The 17,892-nt window shown below is 47.1% G+C and overlaps 1 protein-coding gene across 11 annotated transcripts in view; it reads left to right on the top strand.

Annotated features, from left to right (window-relative positions):
• Window positions 1-17,892, top strand: part of Tenm2 (teneurin transmembrane protein 2) — a 1,249,953-nt gene that overhangs the window by 1,149,820 nt on the left and 82,241 nt on the right. For all 11 annotated transcript variants that reach the window (XM_057774197.1, XM_057774202.1, XM_057774201.1 and 8 more), the window contains one exon: window positions 4,219-4,365. In XM_057774197.1, the coding sequence (XP_057630180.1) occupies window positions 4,219-4,365 (147 nt within the window). The remainder of the gene's footprint in view (window positions 1-4,218; window positions 4,366-17,892) is intronic.

Raw genomic sequence — 17,892 nt, 5'->3', positions numbered from 1 at the left:
TTAGGAGTCCAAACCAAAATTAACATAATACCAACCGGGAGTAGATTCTGAGATATTTAAAAGGAAGGACGGGTGTAGCTGTGTATTCCTTTTTTTTTTTTCATTACATTTTGCATTAGTACAAGAAAAAAATACCTTTATTTTAAAAAGAGACTGAAAGTTTGAATGTTACATGTAGAGTCTGAGAAAGAGTCCCCATTGGCTGTGCCTCTCTGTAGCATCTTAAAGCAGGAACCCACAGAAAAGCTAAGGCTGCACTGTGCTCCATGGGGGCGCTCCAAATAACCTGAGGACCTCCCTCCAAGGCCCCACTTTCTGAAGGTTCCACACATCTCCTGCCATCAGACTGAGGATGCAGCTTCCAAAGATGGACTCTTGGGACACATCCAGGCTGTCTCCAGCAGTAGCATTGCTTCTTAGCTCAGAGTTAAAAGGCAAATTTTGCAATGGAGATTGGAATTAGCTACAAGAGAGGAGAGAAGCTGTGGTAGGAGAGCGGCTGCCCGGCTTGGGTCCTGGCAGTGTATGAATTCAGGAGCCGTTCATGGATCAAGGAACCAGTTTAGAGGGAACAAAAGGAAAGAGGTTGAAGTTTCCCAATTTTGAGGTGAACAAACAAGACTGCGGAAGTGAGAGCCGGAATCCGGGGCTGGAGAGGACTAAGGGTTGAAAATCAGGCATCGTGAGAGTCTAGCGGTGGGGCTTTGGTCTGTGTAGAGATTATTGTATGTGTCTATCAGCTATGGATAGGATTGGAGGTGACAATACTAGCCCACGTTACTGTGTCCTTGGAAACTTTTCCTGAGGAGAGGCCCTGTGTTGGAAAGGAAGGTTCCCTCTACCTCCTCATGGCTGTTGGAAGAGATTCAGAAGGAAAGGTGAGAATGACTCCTATTTGTTCAAGCCCTCACTGTTAGGCTGAGGTCAGGCGAGGCCCTGTGAATCAGTAACAACCATGTCTGAGATCTAACAAAGTCGTGGTTTTCAACCTCAGGACTGCTGACATTTGAACCTGTGCTATTCTTGGAGGGTGGGGTGGGGTTCTTCTGGGCCTTTGGGATGTTGAACGGCACCCCCCCAGGCTCTCCCCATGAGGTTTCAAGTGTCATTACCCCTAAACATGACAATCAAAACTGTCTCCAGACCTTGTCAGATGTCCCCCAGAGAAAGGGAGGGAAATCTTTTATAAATCCTGTGTTAAGAATCACTGATCCAGGGTCACAATAGAGCCTGAAGGCCCAGGGCAGCCATCAGTTCTTTCTAGCTGAGGAGATAAGCGCCCAAACAGAGTTTCCTTCCGGGACTCTAAACCAGTCATTTAGAGGCTGGCACTCAAGGAAATCCTAGAACCGGCCTGAAACTTGGGAGGACTCCATACAGCGATTTCTTGGATGCCCAAGTATGAGCCCATAAGCCAATTCCAACTTCAGTCAAAGCATCCTCTCGAGAGAAAAGCTGCCACCTGATGCCCATTTACCCTCCAGACTAATTACTTCCCAGGTTTTGTTTTTCCTTAAGCAGAAGCTGGCTTTGCTCTTTACAAACACGGAGAATCGCCTCCTCCTCGGGAAGGCCACCAGCCGCATGAACTTGCGCTAGGGCTAGCTTGGGGTTGCCTAGCAACGCCACGCACCTACCAAGACTGCTTTCTTCCTCTTCAAGCTAAAAGCAAAGTCCTGTCCATTAATTCCCAGCTGCCCTGAAACTTCTCAGAGATTTGCCAGCTCCCCACTGTTCGTGTAGGAAGTGGCGAAAACTCGCTACTCTGCCCTGTTTATCTCACTTCAGTTGGTCAAAATGAAAAGAGTGGGGGGGAGGCCTCACTCCATAGAGGAGCATACATATTTTGAGCACATATCTCTGACTGACATGCTGGGGCTCTTGGCAAATTTAAAATTTAAGTGGTGGACGTGGGTTTCCTACACAATGAGCCTTCCGTTGAGACTCTGGGCATGATTTCAATAAGACGTGAGGCCTCAGAGTAGCTAAATGGCAAAGCGCATATACCAGAAACCATGCCAAGCAAATGTTCAGAGGTCTGTCATGAAGGGCACTCTCTCTGACCTCTTCCCCCACACTCTTCTGGTGGTGACTATAAGGCAGAAGGTGGCTGCAGATTGGCCAGGGTCTCTTTTTCCCTGAGGACTCATCCAATGTCCCTCGGGCTTTTCCTCCCAAGCTCCATTTTGCTCCCACAGAAGTGTTTATGGTACATCCCTGGAAGTGAGGAAGGCATTCCCTGGAGCACTGTCTCAGGGTGTGAGCAGGAGGGACATCAGTGGTTCCCCAGACAGGGCCACAGTCACCTCATTGGTAAGGAAGGCTGTGGAATACTGAGCTGGACTTTGTAAGGGCAGGCATGGAGACCGAGGCACGTGTGCACACTGCTAGAATTAGCACCAAGCCAGAGTCCCTGTCCAGGCTCCTTGTTTCCCCTCAGCACAGCTGCCCTCCTCCAGAGACCTCCCCTGGAGGACTTCCCTATTGCTGACCCTCCTCAATTCGATCCTAAGCTTCACAGGATGGGAGGGAGCAAGCCCAGACTGACGTTTCCTAAAGCAGTCACACTCCATGGTGGAGCCTTGGACCTTTCTCCCTGGGAGTTCCTTCAACTCACACGGCTCCCACATGGGCAAACTAGGTTTATCAGCACCCACGTGAGAGGTGCTTGAAAGAAGAGAAGAGGGATGCGAATGAAGGCCTTTGGGAAGCCCTGGAAAATGCACACTTCCAGGCCAATTCCCACTATCATTAGAAAGCTCTTTGATGCCAGGCAGGCCTGCGTTGGTGTAGTTGAGAAACAGCTCTGGAAATGGAAGAGGTCACAGAGGGAGAGGGAGTTTTCAAGATGTTCAGATAGTTACTTACAGGGACAGCTAAATTAATGGTCATTGGAGTATATTTAAACGAAGCAAGAAGATGTGCCTCCAATCGCACAACTCCATAACTTCCCCCGGTGTCATTGCGGCGTGCATGCACAACAGGTAAATTTTACCGTAGGTAGATTACGCCTCAATAAAACTGCTCAAAGAAAGAAAAATGAGAAGAGGCCTAGAAATTCTTACCAGCAAGAGTAGGTCTTAGGAGAGTCGGCACGTGCCACGGGTCCTCTGCGTCTATCCAGTTCACAAAGGGCCACGGTGGCTTGGGTGACAAGACTCAGGCCATATCACTTTCCCTTTTCTTCTCACCCAGCTCCCTCGGCCGGAGCTCCAGGTTGGGGAGTCTATGCTACAGTTGCTGTGGGTGTTGGAGCTTTTAGGAAATAAAATAGGCTGCTGATTTCACACACTAAGGAAGGGGTGGAAGGAAAGAAAGAAAAGAAAGCTATGAAATCAGAACTGTGTAGACTCCACTGCCCTTCCCCTGTGGACACAAGATCGCCTCTATCCTGTCCCCAGTCATCCAGTCCTTACCCCTCCCTTGGCCTTTAAATCCTGCTCTAGTTTTAAATCTACCATAAATAGGTGGTGATACGCAGCCAACATTTGGAAGTGTCCCTTAAAGCTATTACAAGAATAAAAATAATGGCCAGCAGCACCATCCAGTTCTTTATTGGTCACAGCGCCATCCAGTTCTTTCTTGGTCACAAGAAGCTCTTGAAAATCATATGTAAATCTATCTTTAAAATTCTGCAAGATGGAGGACATTTTGATTCTGGGCTTGTAGGGAATTTTTTTTTCTTGTATGTAGAAGGCATTAAAACAAAGAAAGGGAAGTAGAAAGTGAAAGAGGGAGAGAAAGAAGAAGGAAATGGAGGGAAGGATGAAAGAAGGGAAGGAAGGAAGGAAGGAAGGAAGGAAGGAAGGAAGGAAGGAAGGAAGGAAGGAAGGAAGGGAAGATGGGCAGGCTTTTCTCAAGATACCACGCATTCTGAGCCACTGACTGAAAATCAGAGCCTATCTAGTCTGGTTGTCAGGCCAGCACTGGTACAGTTGTCTGGGATGTGCACTGAATTCCCTCCCCACTTGCAAGATTGCTCTGTCCCCTGCACCCAGGTCAGTTGTCACTGGGAAACCCCTGCATCTGTGCCCCAACTCCTTCTTGCACCTGCATGCATGGCCTGCTTCCCCTGACTCTTTGGACAGCAGGTATGGGCCCCACTGTGAGGCTGGCCCAGTGGCTGCCCTGCAGGCTTGCTCCCTTCTGCATGGCTCCCCTGCTTCCCCAGCGCGGCCTCATGTCCCTCCTTCTCATTCTCTCCATTTCTCCAACCAGATGGCTGCCCTGATTTGTGCAACGGTAACGGGAGATGCACACTGGGTCAGAACAGCTGGCAGTGTGTCTGCCAGACCGGCTGGAGAGGGCCCGGATGCAACGTTGCCATGGAAACCTCCTGTGCTGATAACAAGGATAATGAGGGAGGTGAGCAAGCGTCTTCTAATTCCCATCCCCTCAAGAAGTGTGTTGTATGTGCTTTCGTCATGAGTCATTCTCCTGAAAGATCTCTTCCATACTATTGTCAAATGTTGTAATGTTTCCTTTGAAGCCAACACAACAGAGAACACATGTCCTTGGGCCAGAAGAACTCTTGGAGACACAACCTAGGGTTTGGTATTGGCTTTGTATTCTCAAATATTCATCATTGCAAAGAGGTAGCTGCGTTCTGGTTATTGCCTTCTGGGTGAATGGTCCTGCCAGACCTTTCAGGGTGGCCAGTTATGGTCCCTGACAACGGTGATGACAGTTGGAGCCTCACACAGCACTAGGATGTCATAAGCCAAGTGCCCCTTCATCCTCATATCCCTATGAGATATCAGTTTGCAGATGTGGCAACCAAGACCTGAAGAGCAGCTACATTTCTTCTAAACACAATATAGGATGAAACCAGGACCCAAACCCAGCTCTGGGACAAAGGGATGTGTCCTAATCTGTGATCATCCAACTATAGACCGTGAACCAAACCCAATTTGTAAGAGAAAATAAAAGGTTTTAACATTTTCTTGATGACTGAGGAAAAATAATCTAAAGAATATTTCATCATACAGAAAAGTACATAAAATTCAAACTAAATATTTTTCTAACTACTTTATTGATGCGTAATTTATATATAAAAAGCTATGCATATCCCGATGAATTTGCGTGTATACATACACTCACAAAAAAATAGCATGGCCATCACCACTCAGAGTTATCTCCACCATCTTTAGTCTTATTTCCTACAGGTGGGGTTGCCATCAGCCCTCTTAGCAAATTGTAAGTATATAATACAGTATCTTTAGCTATAGACACTCTTACGGCTTAGCAGATCTCACAATCTGTTTTATCTTGCATGGTGAAGCTTTAAAGCCTTAACCTACGCCTTTCTTTGCATGGGAAGGTGGTGGTCTTCAATTGTTTATAATTTGTTTTTAATTTTTTGACATGTCTTTGCCTTATTGTGTGTGCGGGAACATGTGTGCCACAGCGTTTGGGGAGGTCAGTGGATCAGTTGTGGGAGTCAGTTTTCTCCTCCTACCTTGTAGATCCCAAGGATCAAATCCTGATCATCTGTCACTACCCATGAGCCATCTCATCTGCCCTTGTTTATATTTTGTGTACAGCTATACCTTGTATTCCACCTTAACCACAGAGCTAAGTGGAGCCTACACAGTGAGAGATGACACGGCCATGGGGTCTCAAACATTTGCTCTGAATCCCTTACAGGGAGGTTCGCCACCCTCTCTTCTGCCATCCTAGTACTGACCCAGTTCAACCCTGCTAGTTTCTGAGACTAGGTCTGTACAGTCAGATGGCATGGTTGAGTACTACCACCCTTGTTCTGAACCTTCGAGCTGACTCTTTTGGGACACATCACAGTGTAATGATAGGGCTTTTACAGAAGCTACGTAGGGTTCCATTAGCATGTGGGGCATGAAATCTCCTAAATTTTTGTTTGTTTGTTTATGGGTTTTCAAGACAAGGATTCCCTGTGTAGCACTGGCTGTCCTGGAACTTGCTCTGTAGACCAAGCTAGCCTCGAATGCACAGAGATCCACCTGCCTCTGCCTCCCAAGTGCTGGGATTAAACGCGTGCGCCATCACCTCCCGGCTTGTATTAGTTTCTTACAGCTGAGGTAGCAAACCTCTTGTGAAGACATACCTGGAGATCAGTAGACCAGGCTAGCCTTGAACTCACGGAGATCTGCCTTCCTCTGCCCAACATCCTAAGCTCAAATACCGTGTATTGTATATCATCAGTGTAGGTGTGTGGCCCTCCCCCACCCAAAAGACTTACAGGCAGGGTGAGTTCACATGAAGTTGTTCCAGGGGTGGAAGGATCTCCAAGTGCAGCTATCTGACCTACCAAGGGAGTTTACGATCCCACTGTGACAATCACAGAGTACATGGGCCTCGCCCTGCTACATCAAAGTCACCTGTTTCACGGCCGCTGGAATCAGCTGCGGGTGTCCAAACTAGGGTGCAACCTGTTGAGAAACAAAGGAGAATACTAGACATCCAATTTTGTCCTTTGTCTTCATCCTCTTAATAGACGTCTGGAGATTTCCATAGTGGTTGCCTTTGTGTACATAGATAATTTGTGAACAAACAGACATACTTACACCGATACAAGCTCCTGATCAAAGAATTCCACAGGGCAGACGCCTCTGTGGCACTGTCCTTTGCTCGTTTTCTCTCTCCTGAAACAAAACCCGAATAGAAGCCACTCCCTTTCATTTTTTTTTCTTTTTAACCAAGGTGAGGCATCATGGAGAGAGGCATTTTTTGAGAGTTGAAATCCAATGACTCTTTTGCTTCTGCCTCCCTGGTGATTTCACCGAGCACCGAGGCTGCTCATAGATCAGCTCCTTCTGCCTCCTCAAAGGAGCCGCTTCCCTGGCTCCCTTCCCTGTTGGGGTGTCAGCAGCTGAAAGCATAGCAAATTGCCGGAAACCGGAACACAGAAGAGAAGAGGTTCCTGGGCGGTCTGGGTCCCCAACAGGCCCTGTGCCATCTGCCTCCCTCTCTGTCAGCTTCACCTTGATCCTGGTTCCCCACCTGAGGTACCTGATCCCCAGGCTGAAGGGCTTGCTTGATAGGCACAACTCAGGATCCCTTGAAGAGGCAGAGCCCACGTACTGGAAAGGCTAGGACAAAAGCAAATGAGGCCGTGATTATGCTAAAGACAATAATGGTCTTCTTATGGGAACTATTAACGCAACCTCCCGAGGAAGTAATTAACCACCAAGAAGAAAGTCTCTGCACTGTGTTTATAAAAAGAAACTCCCAGTTAGTTCAGAGTTGCTTATGTCAGGTGAAGGAGGTAGACACCGGTTCTCTCTCACCTGGCGTAAGCAATTCACAATTAAGTGAGTTCTTTTTTTGGAGGAGATGCCTCGGCACAGGGTGTTCTTTCTATGGTTAATTACTTCCCTAGGAGGTGTGCTAAGCACTTTGCTGTTTATTGGTAAATATTAAAGTTCCTCTCACCAACCCCAGACCCAGGGGCAGTAAGCTCACCATTTCTCTCTACGTACGTTTCGGGGGTGGGTGCCCCTGGTTCTCCTGCCTCTGGAGTACCTGGTTCTCTCCTGTGCTGGGAGTCCTCAGAAAGGACTGTGTGCTTTAGAAACCTGGCATTGGGTCAGGGAGGCATCCAAGCAGAACATGAGTGCCAGCTCAGGGAGCAGCTGCGAAGAACACACTTGTCATAAATCTCATGAATGGGGGAGATAATAGAGCATTCTTCCAAAGGGAACTGAAAAAGGCCAGTCATTCCCCATCACTAGACATTGGGGGTAGGGGGCAGAGAAGATCCTCAATTTAAAGTGATAGTTTTGTTTTTTGTTTTTTTTTTTAATTCTAAACTGAGGCTGAGATAGTTACAAACACAAACACTGGTATAAGTATTTGAAGTTCTTTACTGACTTCATCAGCTGGGGTTGAATTGGATCCATTGTGCTTTCTTCCTATTCCCTAGTAGCTCGGAAAGGACCTAAAGGATTTGATTAAACCTTGGCCGCTAAGACCTGACCCCATCACTGAGTTTCTGAGCTCGTGAGTCTCTGGTAGGGTACAAGAATTTGGAAGTCTAGTAAATCTCCAGGCGGCTCGGATGTAGATCCTTTGAGATCCACTGTCCTAAAACATTCATTTTGTTGAACGTCTTAATTTTTCTTTCAATGCACCTAGATAAAATTGCTTCTTTTGGAGATCTGGGGAAAATGTCTTTGGCAGTTAGCTGAGAAACCCTGTCAGAAAAGGTCACCTTACAGTGTCCCCACAACAACATTCATGGTGACCCCATACCTCTGAGTTCTCATCACTTGCTACAATACTCACCAGCCATGTGGCTGCTCACATAACAGAAAGCAATGGCCATTTCAGAAGGGACAAACTTTGAGTGTCATTGTCCCTGCCAAAAGAAAAGAAAACCAAAACAGTGGAGACCGTCCACAGACATGCTGGCCAGAGATTGTCATTTTAAAAGCAAGAGCTCTTCACTTGAACCACTCACCCCAATTTGAAAAAAAAAAAAGAGAGACTCAAAGAAATATTTTTGCTTACAGGAGACAAATACCAGCTCATTAAAGTCTGAGAATACACACAACATGTGTGCCAAGTGACAGGCGGATAATATTTAATTATCACCGCCAAGGCAGAGGTGTGAACTCTAGTTCATCACAGCCAGGGGTAGGAGAGAGAGAATGTAGATTTCCTCTCCAAGTGGGAACAGCAAGGTGAGGAGGCATCGTTAGACTGTCTGGCCTGGAGAGCCTCTACTCCCTCCCTAGAGGCCCCTTTGTCCCCCCAGGACCTAGAAGCAGGACACCCAGCTTCTATGTGCTAAATGCCCCAAGTCCATCATTTCCAGCCTACATGGGAGTCTGCCTGAAGCTCCCGTAAGCTAGATCAAGTTCCCTGCTCGCTTGGTGCACAGGACAACATTGCAGTCTGGACAAGACAGGGTTGTGACCTCATCAGCCTACAGCTGGAGGGGCAGAAGAACGCCCCTCCTATGCTACTCCCAGTCTGTTTACCTGTGTCGCCTGTGTCGCTGTCCTCATGGCTGCAAGGGAGAACCGTCATCTCCCCTTCATTCTTTTTCAGCACAGCATGAGACAGCATTCCGCCCTTCCTCCCTTGCTTCTGTAGAGTGACCCTGTGGCATCATAGGACTGCAGCCTCTGGTCTTCAGAATTAGCCTGTGTTGAGATAACTGAGGCTCAGCAAGTTACTTCTGAAAGTCTCAATTTGCTTGTCTGGAAAAAAAGAAAACGGGTCTGATTATGTCAACTCCATGAGTTAGTATAAGTTGAAGCGAGCAAAGGCGTGTTACGTATTTGACAGATGCTTGGTTTGTAGAATGCACAGGCACTGGCCTCAATAGTGTTCCTATTAATATTGCTTTCTAGAATTTCTAGAGACAATCATATAACAGACTCCAAACAATGACTTTCCCATAATGCACACAGCTGCGAAGAGTCTAACCCATCTCCTTAAACTTCAGTGCAGTGGAGAGCCCTGTGGAGACCTTGGAAGTCAGGTTTCTTGATCCCTGCCTTTTGAGTCTCATTTAAGTCAGATTTCCAGTACAGTTGTCTACATGCTACCAACCACCCCAGAGAGTGTCCCACAAACCACATGTTGGGGGAAACATTTTAAGTGGCGCTTCCTCCTGGGGTGGCTAGCCCAGGCCTATGTCATTGTACCCTATACCCCAGATCCTTCCCCACTTCAGTCCCAGAGAAGGTGAGGAGTGAAATGAAGGAGAGACACTATTTCAGGAAGAAACAATTAGGAGAAAAAGCATAAATTATTTCAGGTTTAGTTACTGCGTAACTGGAAGGTGATGAGATTGTCTTCTCATCTTGTTTTTACTGGAGTAGACTCATTGTAACATGTCCATATGTGTGTATCATATGCTTTATCCATCCTCCTCCCTGCCACCTTCCTAAGCACCAAACATACACCCCACCTCTGCCTCGTCCACCAAGAGTGTTTTAAAACTAATCTCCGTCGCTAGTTGGAGCAGTGAACGATGTTTGATTCAAAGGTGAAAAGCCCATAACTCTCTGTCATCCATCCTTCCTTCCATATGCTTTGGAATTCATCTGTCCACCTGCCCCTCCACTCATCCATCCCTCCAAGCATCCAGCCCCTGTGAAGTTATTCACTCTCAGTTTAACAAACATTTCCAGAGTCTGCCAAATGTTCACCCATAGAAACTGACTGCTGGGAAATAATAATAATAAATAAATAATCCAGAGCATGAGAAGTGACCAAGGGAGAGAGAGTACCTTGGTAGGAACCAAGAGAAAGGACTGTCATGGAATGTGACATTAATGGGGCGAGAGAAGGCACATCTCGAAAGTTAAGCCCTGGAGGAATTCTCCAAGTCACAGAGTAGAGGGAGCCATGGAAGGACTCCTCAATCCACTAGCGGCGTCTTCATTTCTCTGTATAAATTAAACACCACTCCAGTTTCCATCCAGAACCCTGCTATCTACTCTGCCTCCCCTGGCAAGGTTTGGTTCCTTGTTTTGCTCCAGAGGAGGCCGCCTTGGGTTAAGAGATATGGATGCTGGCCTGAGCTCTGGGCACATCATCCAAGGCACTCCAGCCAAGCTCAAATGAGGAGGCATAACTCTGGACTATGTCCAGAACACTCGAAACTGATGAAATCTGCCCCATGCCCACAGCTCCTTCACCCTCCTTCCCGTCCCTTCACCATCCAAATTGGTTTGACTTGATTCAAGGATGTAAATTGGGCATTTATCTCACTTGTTAATTAATACCTCACCTTGTCTGTGCGTTTAGCAGAGCCAAGCTAGGGACTTGAGAGACTCTGAAAGACATGGCTATTAAATCTAAAGAGTCCAGTCTCTTCACCCGGTGAAGGGCAGTGGTTGGTGAGCCCACTGCATAATGCCATGGTTAATGCATGCACATGCGCTAACGAGTCAGTCAGGTGGGAGGTGGTTTCAAAGGGCAACTTAGTTCTGTTAATTGGGTTGGGCAAGGATTTTCCTCAGATTCCAAAGGCCTTGTGATAAATGTATCTGGAGCCATATACAGCATCCCAGCTTGCTCCCAGACGAGAAAGCCATACTCCTAATGTACAGGAAGAGAACTTGGCCTGCAGGTCACCAGCAGCTGGCTGGGCACTGGCTCTCTCTTCTGTAGGAGAAAGCCGAGCAAGTCCAGATGAGATAGAAGAGGAACTCATGGCTCAACACAGATGTCTGAGGCCATTGCACATCTTTCCATCAAAGCAAGATCTCTAGAGGCATGGGCATATTAGACTAGGTCATCAGAGGATGGAATCTGCAGATTGAAATTTGCTGTTCTTTGATTCGTGTAAGAATGACATTTCCTAAGTGTGCCAGCACTGGGCTGGACATCCTATGTACCAGGATAATGAGAGTAGACACCAAGAGCGTGGGTCTCTATGCTTCTAATCCCATCTCATGATCCTTGGTCCGCCAGCCCAGTAGCTATGGGAAACGTCTATCATAAATCAGATCCGTCATTCCCTCGGAGGCTTCTCACACAATTAGAATCAAAGCAAATGTCTGCTTCATCCTAGCTAGAGGGCCTCCTCTGCGTCCGTCCCCTGCTTGCCTTCTGACCATCCTTCCCCTACCCTCCCTCAAGCTCTGCTTCTGTCCCACTGGGCACCGTTCTGATCCCCACACCAGCATGCTGTGCCTACTGCAGGGTCTTTGCTGGCTCAGGGCCCGAAGTGTTCAAGTCAGATTCTGTGTGTAATGGCTTTCTCTCATCCTTTAGTTCCTGGGTCAGGCACCCTTTGCTGGCCTCTTCCATCTCCCTAACAGGAATGTCATACTCCTAGATCTTCCAATGTAGATCTTTCTAGTTGTGCTGTTAGGTAATACTGCCTATAAGTTCTCTGAGCCTCCTTCACCATATTACAACCATCTTTCTTCTAGGGACTAGTTTTACTTGCCATGTGGATGTCAACATACAAGGATGCTTAAGTCCTTTACATAAATTAGTGTAACGTTTACATATGACCTGTATGTATCTTCCTGTTATCATGTGATGCTAGGTACATAATTGCTATGCTGCCTTACATGCAGAATGACATAAAAGAATAGTGTGGACCCGTTCAATACAGAGGAAATTGTTTCTTCCGAATACGTTTTATTCATTTTTGGTTGAATGTGTGAATGGAAAGCCCAAATAGAGAGAGGGGTGACTGTATTTCCATTTTACAGAAACAAACACGGGGACTCAAAACAGGCCTTTCGGGCGACTTCCGGGATGTGCAGGTTTCTATCTTTAAAGCCATCGTCTCCTTCCTTCTAAAACACTAACAACAGATGTTTCCAGAAAGGAATAAAGCAAGGGCAGGATTTGTCTTAGAACTCAGAGGAAACAAAATAAGCACTTCAAAGATTAAGCTTCCCAGTGAAAACCCTTTCCTGGTAAAATGGATTTGACCATCGGATTTTTTTAAGACATTTAAAGTTCACGGCTTTACCTAACATAGCACCTTCAGTCTTTCCTAATCAAATCTCCCATACTCTAAATGGTTATTAAGTGTCTCTTAAGAGATTAGGGTTTTTTCACCTGATTAGATGACAAATCCAATATTCATCATAAAATTGCAATGAAGATGCCTCATCTGTGAAGTGCTAATCAAGGGGCTGGACAGATGATCAAGCGGCCAAGAGTGCTTGCTGCTCCTACAAAAGCCCCAGCGCCCATGTTGGGAGGCTCACCACCGCCCACACCGCCAGCTGCGGGGGCTCCAGCACCGTCTTCTGGCCTCCACAGGCACCTGCCCTCACGTGCACCTTCCCATGATCACTTTTTGTTTTTTCAATAATTTTTAATGCTAGTCATTTAAATCACTGAAGATTTATTTTAGGGAATTAAACCACAGATTAAACTCACGGCCCAAGGATAACATTTGTGCCACTGAATTGGCTTCTGAATAGTTTTGTCTTGGCCAGAGACTCTTCCTGGATTGTATAGCACTACTCTGCCTTGTCTCTGTGACTACCTCCTGATTGCCAGCGTGAAGCCCTGGCGCCATTTTTATTAGCTCTGTGGTCCCCACAGTCTAGGTCCAGATCAGTGGTTTTCTCTCAGAGGCAACGATGCTCTGCAGGAAATCTCTAGTAATGTCTGGAAGCATTTCTGAAGTGATGGTGAATGGGAAATGATTCTAGGTGATGCCCAGGTTGCCGCTAGACATCTACATGTGTGGAAAGGTTGTTCACAATAAAGAGTAACCAGGCCCAAAAAGGAAACAATAGCACAGCTGAGAAACAGTGCCTCTAGAAACTTGGGTGCATGGGAAAGCCACGTAGTCCCAAAATAGGATGTTTCTTGCTCTGACGTCAAAATCTATGATGCCCAAGGTCTGAGAGGCATCAGACACTTCCCTGGTTCAGCCATGGCCATACTTTGAAAGAGAAAGTACAGCAGCTTGTCCATGGTCTCAGGGTCACAACACAACCCTGCCAGGATCCAGAACACAGGTCAAGAGCCCTCCTCAGGTTCAAGGGCTCCCAGTACCTGAGTGCTGTGTCCATTGTCCGAGCAGGGCAGACTCAGTCCCACAGAAACACGAGTTCTGAGCGTGCTGAAAACCACCATCAGCGTTATGCAGTCTTTCCCCACAAAGTGCTTGTGCGCTGGAATGCCAGGGTGAGCCGGGGAAAGTGGAACAGTTGGACTCTAAATAGCGAGGAGTCCTCTGCAGCGCGGCAAGAGCAGCTGCCCGAGGCCTCTGCTCTTTTCTTTGGTTTTCCATCTTCTCAGCCAAGAGCTCTGGGGGATTGGAGAGAGGCCAGAACTGTGGAGCCAAATGTGAATCCAAAGACAATGACAAGGTTCCCCTGCCTTCTCTGCTTCACGCTTCCCTTTCTCCTTACTCACAGGAAAAGGCAAATCCTTACAGGACGCTTCTCTCCCTTCTCCTTCTACTTAAAGAATGCCATTCTAACCTGCCCCTCACCACCCCATCTCCGTACACAGGGCTCTGACATTCTGAGGTCACACACAATAAAGGACACCCATACGTTCATAGAATCGTGGGCTGTTTTCCTCTATGGGTGTTGGGGACTACCAGGTACAAAAAGGCTAAAATATATATAGTACTCCCAGGCATGGCAATACACGCCTGTAATCCCAACACTCGAGAGAAGCGGGGGGGGGGGGGGGGTGATCTTGAATTCAAGGTCATTCTAGACTAGGTGATGACACTCTCTCCCAAACCTAAGAAACTAAGTTAAAGGACAATAAAATGCTTACTTTGTGTAGTTTTTCATAGTCCACAGCAGCTACAAAATCCAGAGAAGCAAAATAATTTCTTCAAGGACAAAAAGCAAGCAGGACAGACCAGAGTTCCAGATTTCTGGCTCAAAATCTACTCTATTTTCTTGCCCTTGCTATGCAACCAGCAAAAGGATTCAGTGGCCCTCGGGAGAATAGGTATCTACCAGTGATGTTTTAACTGTGATCTACATCAACCCCAGTCCTAGGCTAGGATGAATGCGTGTGTCTAACACACTTGATAGTAAGTATGCTCTTTAGTTATGTTCCCAAGCCCATCTCTCTCTCTTTCACCTTCAGTACAGCCCTGTTCAGATCACGAGTCATTGATGAAGCCAATAGCCAACAACGCCCACAATGCAATCCTACTCCTTGTCAAAATGACCCAAAATTCACCTGTGCATACCCATCCTCCATTCCCAGCCACATGAATGGATGAGACTCAAACTCAGCCTACAAAGCATCCCTGGCTTGTTTGTGGTAAAATATCCGTTCAATGCATCATTACATCACAATATAATGACAGAAGAAATACGTAAAGAGGTTTTGGGTACCCAGCAGAAGGTCATCAAAAACTTCCAAAGTAGGTGAAAGAGACATGGCAATGAATGTCTATAGTGCCAGCATTTGGGAGGTGAAGGTAGAAATATCTAGAGTTCAAGGCCAGCCCTGTCTCAAAAAACAAATGTTTTTAAATTAAAGGCTGAGGCAGGAGGATGACCAGAAGTTCAAGGTCATCCTGGGCTACGTGGTGAGTTCCAGACCAGACTGGGCTAGAGTGAGAACTTATCTCAAAACAAGTGAATAAATCTTAAATTGTAAGAGATATTGGGAAATTAGATACAGAATGAAGGAAACGCATTGTGGGTAAAGGAACTAGAAACGGGAAGACCTAGAGGAGGGAACAGTGGTGATCCTTGAGCATTACCAAGGAGGCCGGGGCCCTTCCAACAGAGTCCATGAGGAAAAGAGAGGCGGAGGGCTGTGGGAGCGAGGCTGGGAACCACTCAGATGAATGTGAGTGCCACAGGAGCAGGCCCTCACGTGGAGCATTGTTCATGTATCAAGTCAGTGTTCGCATTCCTCCACGTAGCACCTTGCTCTTTAGAATCACAGCCAGACCCCTCTCACAAACAGAAGATCATCTCTTTGACTCAATAGACCCTTGGCCAAAAAGAAAGTATGGCCTTTATGCTAGCTCTCCACTGCATATGTGGACATTCTCTCTCCATGGAGAGAAGAGGCAGGCTGATAAAAAAGTGTTGGGATCACAGAACTCTATGCTCATATCTCAGTTCCCCATGTACAGCAAGAGCTCAAGTCACTCCATGTCTTGGAGCCTCTGTTTGGTCCTCTGAAGAATGGGATAAGGATAGCTACTACCTTAAAGGGTTTGGGAAGCCATTGTTGAGTTAACTCAGGACACACAGCCATGTGAGCCAGAGTCAGAACGGTCTGACAAGCCTCATGCATAGACTCTTAGGCCCCATCCCTAGAGTTTGGGTCCAATGAATGCAGTGTAGTGTCCACAGATGCGTGTTTCTAATAAGCACCCAGGTGATACTGACACTGAAAGTCTCCTGCATATCAATATGAGGACAGCTCAGACCAGAAAGCAATGATACCTCCAAGCATGGCATCCCAGGGTCACCTAATGAGAAAAACAGGCCAAGCAATCCCACATCTTAAGGTAAGGGTAGCTTGACTGGCGCAAGAACCCTGGGAGCAACTCTGGGCTCTCGCAGGCCCATGACACATATAAGCGGTGGTGGAGGGGACTTGGGACTCCAGCTTTCAGAGTTTCGTCTTCCTCTTTCAAGAGAGTTATAATAAAAGCCAGGTGTGGGAAGAAGCCATCCTCTAACAAACAGTACTAATGTCATCACCTGCCAACGGCCACAGCTTACTGAGGTGGCCACGCCATTGGCCTCTGACACATTCCAACTACTATGCATGTTGCAAGACACAGTCACCTGGCCCAGCCCTTCTGGTCTCTATGGCTAAGCACTAGAGTAACGGCATATGTTTAGCACCTCCACCACCTTCTACCAGATCATGCCACCAACTTCACTGGCCTGGTGACTAGTCCTCCAGCTTCTAGCCAGTCTACCCAGACCGTAAGAAGAATCCTACTAGTAGTGCAAGCACAGCATATCCTTGTTCAAGCCTCCTCAAGCCTTCTCATCTCCCTGAGAATGGCAGACAGCTCCTGCAGCAAACCCTGTGTTCTCCTCTGGTCCCTTTCCTCCTCATCTTCCTCCCTCCACTCTGCCCTCACCTGCCTGCTGGATCTGACAACTCTCAAACGCATTCCCACCCTGGGCTTTGCACTTCTGTCTCCTCTTCCTAGAAGGTTCTTCCTCCAGACGTTTCTGTGACTTATCTTCTCGTGTCACTTAGGTTTTACCGAAGTATTGTTTCTTCCTGGAAGCCCTTCCTGATGCCCCTCCCTTTTCCAGTCCCCACCACCCCACCACCACCACCACCACCACCACCACCACCACACACCCTCTGCTGGTTTACACTGCCTCATCCCGTGTCTTGAAGGCACTTTCACTCCCTCAATCTGGTATTCATCTTTGTCATCTGCTTTGCCCCTCGGGAGTGTAGCTCATGTCCTCAGGTCCTTGTCTGTCATCATCAACCTCTGTCACACTGATAAGCACGTGCCTCCATGATAAGGCTGTAAAACAGTTGCTTTTATTTAGTAGGTTATTGAGCAATGAATAAATTTCATGTGAGGATTAAAAAATATCACCACTTCAAACAGTGATACCTTTATAAACCCCACCTATAACTAAGGAGGTATTTACAGTTGAAGCCTACTGGAGGAGAGAGTTCTCACTGGATGGCCCCACACCCATTAGTATATGGGCAGAACAAATTAGAATCTGTGGGCTATTCAATAAATAAAATATCAAGGACACAAAGTTGGAAGGCAGTAGGGTGGATCTGAGAGGTGTCAGTGGAAGAACTGGGGTAAATATGATCAAAATACATTACATACATGTCCCGGGTTGCATGCATGTTTCTCTTGCTATGATCCACACCATGACAAGAAGAAACATGATAACGAAAGGGTTTCTTTTCCTTTACACATTCCAGTCCATCCTCTAGGGAAGTCAGGCAGGAACCTGGAGGCAGGAGCTGAGATAGAGACCATGAAGGAACTGGTTTGTTCTCTGTGGCTTGTTCAGCTTGCTCTCTTATATAACCTAGAACTATGTACCCAGAGGTAGCACCACCCTCCCGTATCAATAATCAATCAAGAAAACACTCCCACTGACTTGCCTGCAGTCATTCTGATGGAGGCAGTGCTCCCACAGACTTGCCTGCAGTCATCTGGATGGAGGCAGTGCTCCCACAGACTTGCCTGCAGTCATTCGGATGGAGGCAGTGCTCCCACAGACTTGCCTACAGTCATCCGGATGGAGGCAGTACTCCCACAGACTTGCCTGAAGTCATCCGGATGGAGGCAGTGCTCCCACAGACTTGCCTGCAGTCATTTGGATGGAGGTAGTGCTCCCACAGACTTGCCTGCAGTCATTTGGATGGAGGCAGTGCTCCCACAGACTTGCCTGCAGTCATTCGGATGGAGGTAGTGCTCCTATAGACTTGCCTGCAATCATTCAGATGGAAGCAGTTCTGTAGTTGAGATTCTCT

Source organism: Chionomys nivalis, chromosome 7, assembly GCF_950005125.1.
Source record: "Chionomys nivalis chromosome 7, mChiNiv1.1, whole genome shotgun sequence".
NCBI classification, from domain to species: Eukaryota; Metazoa; Chordata; class Mammalia; order Rodentia; family Cricetidae; genus Chionomys; species Chionomys nivalis.
The sequence above is the reverse complement of the archived record's forward strand: the minus strand, read 5'-3'. Positions and strand labels throughout refer to the sequence as shown.